A 9885-nucleotide genomic window follows, 5' to 3' on the forward strand; every position below is an offset into this window, starting at 1 on the left:
TTCTTTCAAAAGTATATTTTGATATATCTTATTTTATTGATCATATTACTGTTATAATTCATGTTCATAAATCTCCCCATCCACCACACTCCCACAAAACACAGGTACACACCCCCCCCCAGCCCTCCTCTATGTGGGCGAGCCTGCGTCCACGGTGATGTTGGTGTACAGCCTGTGTCTCTCCACACTCAGGACGGTGTAGGAGAGACTGGTCAGCCCGTCTCTCTCAATGTTCTGGGACGCCTGAGCGAGCAGGTTGAATCTGCAACACAGCAGCACAGTGAGGAGCACAGTACAGTACAGAAGAGTATAACAGAGTAGAGTACAGTAGAGTATAACAGAGTAGAGTATAACAGAGTAGAGTACAGTAGAGTATAACAGAGTAGAGTATAACAGAGTAGAGTATAACAGAGTAGAGTACAGTAGAGTATAACAGAGTAAAGTATAACAGAGTAGAGTATAACAGAGTAGAGTATAACAGAGTAGAGTACAGTAGAGTATAACAGAGTAGAGTATAACAGAGTAGAGTACAGTAGAGTATAACAGAGTAGAGTATAACAGAGTAGAGTACAGTAGAGTATAACAGAGTAGAGTATAACAGAGTAGAGTACAGTAGAGTATAACAGAGTAGAGTATAACAGAGTAGAGTACAGTAGAGTATAACAGAGTAAAGTATAACAGAGTAGAGTATAACAGAGTAGAGTACAGTAGAGTATAACAGAGTAGAGTATAACAGAGTAGAGTATAACAGAGTAGAGTACAGTAGAGTATAACAGAGTAAAGTATAACAGAGTAGAGTATAACAGAGTAGAGTATAACAGAGTAGAGTACAGTAGAGTATAACAGAGTAGAGTATAACAGAGTAGAGTACAGTAGAGTATAACAGAGTAGAGTATAACAGAGTAGAGTACAGTAGAGTATAACAGAGTAGAGTATAACAGAGTAGAGTACAGTAGAGTATAACAGAGTAAAGTATAACAGAGTAGAGTATAACAGAGTAGAGTACAGTAGAGTATAACAGAGTAGAGTACAGTAGACAGTAGAGTAGAGCAGATATGAATACCTCTGTGGGTTGGGTTCGTTGTGGCTGTCGGGGTTGTGCTTGATCATGCGATATTTCCCGATCAAACCATCTGGCCTGCTGATCGACATGCCTCTAAATGAAATCCTGCAAGTCAGCAAACAAACAGTCATGTCTTTACTGTCCTTCCCTCTCTGCCCCCTTACCCCCCTACCCCCCTCCGTCTCTGCCCCCTTACCCCCCTAACCCCCTCCATCTCTGCCCCCTTACCCCCCCACCTCCCTCTCTGCCCCCTTACCCCCCCACCCCCTTCCCCTCACTCTTCCCTCCCTCCTTACCGTTGTGACACGTCATCGTCCTCCCCCCCCCAGCCCCAGTAGTTGTTAGGGTAACCGTTGATCTTCTCAAACTGTTCCCTGTTCAGAGCCGTGACTCCTCCGAAGATCCCAGGGTACGGCAGTCTGAGAAGCACACACACACACACAACCACACACACACACACACACAACCACACACACACACACACACCAGAGCCACACACACACACACCAGAGCCACACACACACACACAACAACCACACACACACACAACAACCACACACACACCAGAACCACACACAAAACTCCAGTTGAAATAGAGCACAGTACAATAGGGTACAGTAGAGCACAGTAGAATATAATTTACAGTAATACTGTTGACTGTTACAGTAGAATAGAGAACAGTAGAGGGCAGTAGGACAGTGTATACATAGTACAATAGAATCCAGTAGAATCCAGCACCTGAAACCAAACTTGTCCACGGACACAGACAGATGCCTGGGCTGGCTGCTGCAGGTGTACGTGTTGCGGTCGTCCATAGGCACCAGGTCCACGTCGCTGAAGATGAAGCAGTTGTACAAGTCTTTTAAGGCCTCCTTGTAGCCGATGTTCATCAGCTTAGCCCTGTTGAACGTCCCCTCTCCAGCCTGGCAAACACAGGAGACCTGTCACACGCCAGTGTGTGTGTGTGTGAGTGTGTGAGTGTGTGTGTGTGTGTGCGAGTGTGTGTACCTGGTTGATGACGTACACTCCGTAGTGTTGTCTCTGGCGCTGCAGGAAGGGGTGCAGGTAGAGCAGGAAGTACTTCAGGTGTTCCTCCCGGTTCCTGAACGGCACGATGAGCGCCACGCGCTGCTCCGACAGGCAGTCCCTCGGACGCCACCAGCCCCCCGCCCGCAGCCCCGGGTTCTGCTGCTCCACCAGCGCCAGTGTCACGTTCCTGTGGAAGTCCAACATGGAGGGTCCCACTGCACACAGCAAAGAGCAGGTCAGCACAGGACAGTAGAATATCATACAGTAGACTATCATACAGTAGAATATCATACAGTAGAATATCATACAGTAGAATATCATACAGTAGACTATCATACAGTAGAATATCATACAGTAGAATAGAGTTCAGTAGAATATCATACAGTAGAATATCATACAGTAGACTATCATACAGTAGAATATCATACAGTAGAATATCATACAGTAGAATATCATACAGTAGAATATCATACAGTAGAATAGAGTTCAATAGAATTGAATATAGCACCTGACGACCAAGAGGAAAAGTTGAACAACAATATGTTTTTTGTTCATGTTAATGCCACTTTATCCCTTAAATTGGTTCAACTTAATTTGGGGTCAGATGGGGTCAGATGGCTGAGCGGTTAAGGAATCTGGCTAATAATCAGAAGGTTGCCGGTTTGATTCCCGGCCGTGCAAAATGACTTTGTGTCCTTGGGCAAGTCCCTTCACCCTACTTGCCTCAGGGGGGAATGTCCCTGTACTTACTGTAAGTCCCTCTGGATAAGAGCGTCTGCTAAATGACTACATGTAATTTCCTGACCATTTCAAGCAGGTTGTACTCAGTGTTTTTGTCATCGGTTCAAACTCGGATTCCTTCTCCTGATCTTGTGTCTCTCTCAGCAGACAAAGGACAAAGTTTCCATTGTTGACGTCATGTTGCCATTCAGGCTGCCCCCAGGTACACCAGGTACAGACAGAACAAGGAGCTGTGGACTTACCCAGAAGAGGAGAGGGTTCTTCACATGGCTTCAACACCGCGAGGTAACTGGACTCTGGAGAGGAGAGGAGCGGTTCGTTAGTCAGGAAATTAAAAGACAACCGTTTCATTCTACACTTCACTTTTTGTATTTTGAATTGTAAATGAGCAGCAACAAATTACTGCTTTTAAATCTATGCAATCTTCATAAATTGTAAATACACATTTTTATATAAAATATACAGAAATATCAATTGTAAAAATTACAGTTAATAAACGGACTCATCAGCAACCGACGCTAGCAAGCACAACCTACAATTTCCACAGAAGTTGTACCCTCTCTATTATTATATTAATAATTATTATATGGATTGAAATGGATTATTAATTGGATTATTATTATTATTATCCGGGACTTTGAAACGCAGACCGGCTCACGACCATGTAGTATTATTTTATTAGTTATTTTTGGCATCCTCCCCCGACTCTTCCGACAGCCAGTCCGACCCTGCTTGTAGGTGGCTCAGTGGCACAAATCTTTTCCTTGTACTTGTATATATATATACATTTTATTACAGGCTCAAGGTCCACTTGGTAAAAAAAACTATACATACAAACATTCAGATGGAGTCAGATGGCTGAGCGGTGAGGGAGTCGGGCCAGTAATCAGAAGGTTGCCGGATTGATGCCGTGCCAAATAACGTTGTGTCCTTGGGCAAGGCACTTCACCCTACTTGCCTCGGGGGGAATGTCCCTGTACTTTCTGTAAGTCGCTCTGGATAAGAGTGTCTGCTAAATGACTAAATGTAAACAATTCATTACATAGAAATATACAAGGAAAGAAGGGCTAAAACAGGCCAGCGTCCCCAGATCACATCATTTATAGCATTTGTAAAGGGGTCCAGCCCACTCATAAACTTGCAAGTATACATATATGTATGTGAACCTTAAGCCTGTAATGAACTATATATATATATATATATACAGTATATATAGTACTTGTAGTCCAAGTGGACACTTCCTACCTGTCTCTGCCACAGGGGCGTGTGTTCCCAACCCCTGCTCTCCTTCTCCCTGGTTGGACATGAGGATGTCGCTGAACAGCCTTTTCAGCACCTGGCTGGAGTTTATGGACAGTTGTTGTTGGTTGAGTAAGCGCATGGCCACGATGATCACGCTGGTGTTGTGCAGCTGGAAAACAGAGTACTCCATCAGGCACAGGATCACCAGGACCAGCGTGAACACAAACAGCTGCTTCAGCATCTTCGTGGAATCCCAGAAACTCCCTGCACAGGTGTGGTCCAGCGACAGTCCAGAAGAGCCGGATGGGATGTTTCCCCTGAACGTAGGCTTCAGATGACCCTGGGAGGGCTCTCTGTCAGGTTGGTCGGTCGATCCTCCTTTCCCATCTATTCCGACACACCTAGACAGCCCTGCTTCCACCTAATGATGCTGCTCCGCTTCCGATACGTTTACCAACAGTCAAATAACTTCACAATCCTTGTCTGTGGCTCTTTGGTTCTTGACCAGATTCTCTCTGTTCAGGGACGTGTCCGACCGTCACAGCACAGTCTAGTCAGTAAAACAGTTTACTACTTCCCTTTCCTTTGTCTGTCCTGACCAAATGTTTTGAATATCACCATCCGTCAGCTAGTTGAGAGTGTTGGTAACCGGTTCAACCTGCACGACTGGCTCAGAAACGTGTTCCCGCTGGGGTTTGATCCTTACAGGTGTGGAGGGAAAGGGTTCTGGGGTTAGAGTCCGGGGTGTAGTGGGGGGGGGGGGGGGGTTCGCACACAGTGGGACAGAGTTCAGCATATAGGATGTAGTCTGTAGGATTTATATACTTATATTATGTATATACTTTATATTATCTCTCTCTGTCTCCCTCTCTCTTTCCTCTCCCTTTTCTCTCTCTCTCTCTCTCTCTCTCTCTCTCTCTCTCCCTCTCTCTCTCTCTCTCTCTCTCTCTCTCTCTCTCTCTCTCTGTCTCTCTCTCTCTCTCTCTCTCTCTCTCTCTCTGTCTCTCTCTCTCTCTCTCCCCCCCCCCCTCTCTCTCTCTCTCTCTCCCTTTCTCTTTCTTTCTGTCTCTCAATTTAATTTGCATGACAGCATTTGCATTAGCATGACAGTCATTACAACTGTATCGCCAAAGCAAAAGGCATAACAACAGACAACCACACTTCAACAACACAAGGAACGACAGCTAGTATTGGCCGGAACATGTGGCAACAATCACATTTATTAAAGGAATACTGTTGGGTATTTCTCTATTGTTGGCAGTGTAGTAGAAAGTGCATCTCAGTTTCTACCTCACCTGTCATACAGTGACCACATACTCTGGATTCTTTTGTAATAAGGTTTTTTTGTGTCACTTACTCACACACACACACACACACACACACACACACACATAGACACATCCCTTCCTCCTGTCCTTCACTCTCTCTCTCTCCCTCACTCTCTCTCCTTAACAATCTCTCTCTCCTCTCCCTTTCTCCCTTTCTCCCTATCCCTCTTTCTCTCTCTCTCTCTTTCCCTTGTAGGAGGTTTGTTCAGAAGGATCTAGATTAAAAAGAGTCGAATATCTTTCAAAGTGAAGGTGGCTTGATGACACAACCTATCAATATATAAACGCTATGGAGCAATCATTACACACAACACAAAACATAGAGAACACAGCATCTAGGACATGTAGTTACATAAAGAAGAATTTGTCGACAAAGTGCTCTGGCCTAACCCAGCCCAAAGACAAGAAGAAGCACATTGATCACATGTTTACTCCTTAGAGGTTTACATCAACAAAGAACAAGAGTGAGTTGTGAGTAGTGAGATGCAGGGTACAGTACTGTATAGGGGTACAAGGAGGAGAAAGAGCAAAACAAATTGCAAAGAGCAAAGCAGAGTAGTAGTTTCTGATACATTTTGAGCTACTATGATAGAAAATGTTTTTGTTCATCAAAAGACACTGGATGGATATATACGAAATTTGTTTTGAGATTACGTAAAAATTTACTTCTCCCTGAGAAATTAAGCATAGCGCAAGTTCAGTCAGGCAAGACCGATCCCTGCACTCGGGCATACTCGATAATGTCCACGACTCACTCCTCCCACTAAGAGCGCTCTACTTCCTCTGTTCCTGTGTCGGGCTTTCATAGAGTTCAGTTCGAGTTCCGCTCCCGTCTATAAATTAACCCTGTCACATGATCCCGTGCCTTTTAAATACGAGTCTCTCCCTGTGTAGTTTGTCCATGCTATCAAGTGCGCGACCCTCCACCTCCCCGTCGCCACCCGGTTCATCGTCTGCTCTTGGACTCGTTGGTCGTCGGCTGCTGCCACGAGTGTCTGGATTCTTCTTTGGATGTTGGGCAGGCGCCCGTTGATCTATAATTCCCCGGGGTCTAAGCTCCAAACACTGTAGTACATTTATCATTCTGTAATAAACATCTTTCACTCATCCCATCAAATGTTCCATGTTCACTGAACATTTGATTCAGAGAATGAGGTTTAGTGTTTTAGCAATTGTGAAACACTAGTTTTTAAAGATTGGTTACACTCATTTTCTCAATGCATGAATGAATAGACATTTATAAGAACCATTTGAACACTGATGTGCTCAATGTAAAACACTACGATGAATGGAAAATACTTCTTCAACTCTCTCTCTCTCTCTCTCTCTCTCTCTCTCTCTCTCTCTCTCTCTCTCTCTCTCTCTCTTTGTCTGTCTGTCTGTCTCTCTCTCTCTCTCTCTCTCTCTCTCTCTCTCTCTTTGTCTGTCTGTCTGTCTGTCTGTCTGTCTGTCTCTCTCTCTCTCTCTCTCTCTCTCTCTCTCTCTCTCTCTTTGTCTATCTCTCTCTGTCTGTCTGTCTGTCTGTCTGTCTGTCTGTCTGTCTCTCTGTCTCTCTCTCTCTCTCTCTCTCTCTCTCTCTCTCTCTCTCTCTCTCTCTCTCTCTCTCTCTCTCCCCTCTTATCTCGTTCAGTGTCCTCTCTAGTCAATAAAGCAGTTTCTATCTGCCTGGTATCTGGGTGCAAAGGTCCTCATGCTGCCCTGCACTGTCCGAGAACACCAGGAAGAGAGAGAGAGAGACAGACAAAGAGAGAGAGACAGTATACATGAGTAAAGAGTCACGACAGAACCGAAGAAATCTTTTCACTTCCTCTAACTTGTCTTTAGTCTTTGTTTCCTGAGTTTGTGTTGCAGGCTGCGTCCAGACGTCAGGGTGGTCATGACGGGAGCGCAGGGTGACGGGTGAGTGCAGCTCTCTTTACTGGGGAGGGTTATCCTGCCGTCTGGCTCTTTACTGGGGAGGGTTATCCTGCCGCCTGGCTCTTTACTGGGGAGGGTTATCCTGCCGCCTGGCTCTTTACTGGGGAGGGTTATCCTGCCGCCTAGCTCTTTACTGGGGAGGGTTATCCTGCCGCCTGGCTCTTTACTGGGGAGGGTTATCCTGCCGCCTGGCTCTTTACTGGGGAGGGTTATCCTGCCGTCTGGCTCTTTACTGGGGAGGGTTATCCTGCCGCCTGGCTCTTTACTGGGGAGGGTTATCCTGCCGCCTGGCTACTTCAGTTCAGCCCGGAGGTTTGAGTTGAACAAACATATGTTGGGAACATATTGCTGAACATATTTGTAACCATCCTGACATGCTAACACTAGGCTTCCCCTGCTCTGCTGTTTGGTATTGGTTGGGTTGTTTTACTGTAATGGCCTCTTGACAAGCAACTCATTACAGCAGGATGTGTGTTGTGTGTGTGTTGTGTGTGTGTTGTGTGTGTGTTGTGTGTGTGTTGTGTGTGTGTTGTGTGTGTGTGTTGTGTGTGTGTTGTGTGTGTGTTGTGTGTGTGTGTTGTGTGTGTGTTGTGTGTGTGTTGTGTGTGTGTTGTGTGTGTGTTGTGTGTGTGTTGTGATACCGGCAGGGTGAGCGATGTTCCGTGCCACAGTGGCATCTCCATGCAGCTCTTCCTTCACTGCTCCCTCGCCCCCGCGGTAAGAAGCCCGCTGCACTGGGTGGAGGTGGGGTGTTCCACACCATGGCTGTTGTTGTTGTCCTGTTTCAGGTTGCCATGGCGTTGTTGTCCTTGTTGTTGAGGTTGTTCTGCTGTGGTGGTGGTGGTCAGGTGGGGGTGCTGGTGGTACTCTCGTTCCTGCAGAGGAGGACCCAGCCGGGGGTGCTGGACCAGAGGTTTCCCTTTCTCCAGGGACGCTTGGCCATTGTGGTGTGAGTCTTGTGGACACCGCCTTCTTTTACATTTCACTCATTTAGCAATGTACTAATAGGGCATGTAAGAAGGACAGCAGAGAAAGAGAGAGAGACAGAGAGACAGAGAGAGAGAGAGAGAGAGAGACAGAGAGAGAGAGAGACAGAGAGAGGGACAGAGAGAGAGAGAGAGAGAGAGAGAGAGAGACAGAGAGAGAGAGAGAGAGAGACAGAGAGAGAGAGAGAGACAGAGAGAGGGACAGAGAGAGAGAGAGAGAGACAGAGAGAGAGACAGAGAGAGAGACAGAGAGAGAGAGAGAGACAGAGAGAGAGAGAGAGACAGAGAGAAAGAGAGAGAGAGAGAGACAGAGAGAGAGAGAGAGAGAGACAGACAGACAGACAGAGAGAGAGAGAGACCTCATGGACAGGCAGAGGAACAGCTTTCTCAGTCCCAGAAACATGAACTGAAAAGAAGAACTAGAAGAAAGAGAACAATAGGCTTCCTTCCCAGCATGCAAAAGTGAAAAGCAGCGTCCAACCGCGTTAGAGCCTCCCTCATCAGCATCACCAATACCCTCAGAGGTCAGAGGTCACCAGATACAATGACACAGAGACTGTGGGAGGAGAGCAGCTAACTGGGACTGTTGCTGCCCTGCCCTGCCCTGCCCTGCCCTGCCCTGCCCTGCCCTGCCGTGCTCTGCTGCAGATGTAGAGAGTTGTGATGTGGTGAAAACAGGGAGTTTCCCAGACTACACAAACCACAGTTCTTGTCACCTCATCACCCCCCCCCCGTTCCCCCGTCCCCCTCCAGGCCTCTGGACACCATCGGCAGCTTGTCTAATCGCTGGTCGTACGGCTTCGCTTTCGGAGCCATCTCCTCCAGTGTGATCGTGCTGTTCTCTGTGCAGTACACCCCGTTCAGCGTGCCCAACTGGGCCAGAGGTATCGCACGGAGGCCTGGGAGTGTGGGAAGGGGGCATGGGGGCTATATCATTTCATTATTTAGCTGTTATGTACTCTATGTGTACAATATTTCTCTTTTCATATTACTCCCTCCCCTCCCCTCCCTCCCTGTAGCGCTGGTCTACTTGGTCGGGGCTCTGGAGGTGGGTGTGGTCTTCTTCCCCTTCTTCGCTTGTCTCTCCACCCCCTTCAGAGGGGTCGGGGGGCTGCTGGGAATCCTCTACAGTCTCATCTGGTCAGTACCCACACCTCTCCAGTCTCACCTGGTCTCACCTGGTCTCACCTGGTCTCACCTGGTCTCACCTGGTCTCACCTGGTCAGATGGAGAGGATGAGAGTAAGAGAGGGAGAGAGAGGGAGGGAGGAAGGATAAGGTTGTCAACAGAGAAGAGGGGAAAGAAGAATGGCGATAACTCTACTGTGTATACTACTGTACTTCTGTGTGTGTGTGTGTGTGTTCAGGATCATCGTGACCCTGTGGGACACATCCATCTGCCCTGCTGGTAAGGTGAGTAGAGGAGGAGACAAAGCACCGCATGACACACTCGCAGACAGCACAGGAGCCGTGAGGTATAGGTGCAGCTCTGTTGACTCCACTGTTACGCAGCCATCATGCTGACTCCTTCCTGGTGCGGCGTCGGGGGGGGGGGGGGACACAAAGAACTTGTGTCTATG

At 47.2% G+C, this 9885-nt stretch overlaps 2 protein-coding genes and 1 long non-coding RNA gene across 3 annotated transcripts in view; 2 read left to right on the forward strand and 1 right to left on the reverse strand.

Moving 5' to 3' along the window:
* Nucleotides 1-14: 14 nt before the first annotated feature.
* Nucleotides 15-4686, reverse strand: LOC146220276 (beta-1,4-galactosyltransferase 1-like). The gene is made up of 7 exons (XM_084693473.1): nucleotides 4079-4686; nucleotides 3076-3129; nucleotides 2072-2307; nucleotides 1802-1986; nucleotides 1360-1482; nucleotides 1064-1168; nucleotides 15-262 (listed from the first exon to the last, which is right to left on the reverse strand). Exons 1-7 carry the CDS (start codon nucleotides 4314-4316, stop codon nucleotides 130-132), a joined length of 1074 nt encoding a protein of 357 aa, XP_084549599.1. The 5' UTR covers nucleotides 4317-4686; the 3' UTR covers nucleotides 15-129.
* On the forward strand, nucleotides 2838-6520 carry LOC146220277 (uncharacterized). Its single transcript, XR_014750864.1, has 3 exons — nucleotides 2838-3118; nucleotides 4094-4435; nucleotides 6298-6520. It is a non-coding gene; the product is annotated as an uncharacterized LOC146220277 (long non-coding RNA).
* Nucleotides 6521-7165: 645 nt separating this feature from the next.
* stra6l (STRA6-like) overlaps nucleotides 7166-9885 on the forward strand; it is a 9224-nt gene continuing 6504 nt past the window's right edge. The window contains exons 1-6 of the mRNA XM_084693475.1: nucleotides 7166-7302; nucleotides 7968-8037; nucleotides 8169-8269; nucleotides 9060-9190; nucleotides 9326-9446; nucleotides 9673-9718. Coding sequence (XP_084549601.1) covers nucleotides 7280-7302; nucleotides 7968-8037; nucleotides 8169-8269; nucleotides 9060-9190; nucleotides 9326-9446; nucleotides 9673-9718 — 492 coding nt within the window. The 5' untranslated portion in view covers nucleotides 7166-7279. The remainder of the gene's footprint in view (nucleotides 7303-7967; nucleotides 8038-8168; nucleotides 8270-9059; nucleotides 9191-9325; nucleotides 9447-9672; nucleotides 9719-9885) is intronic.

The sequence above is a fragment of the Hypomesus nipponensis genome, chromosome 27 (genome assembly GCF_054491055.1).
Source record: "Hypomesus nipponensis isolate SF chromosome 27, ASM5449105v1, whole genome shotgun sequence".
Taxonomy (NCBI): Eukaryota; Metazoa; Chordata; class Actinopteri; order Osmeriformes; family Osmeridae; genus Hypomesus; species Hypomesus nipponensis.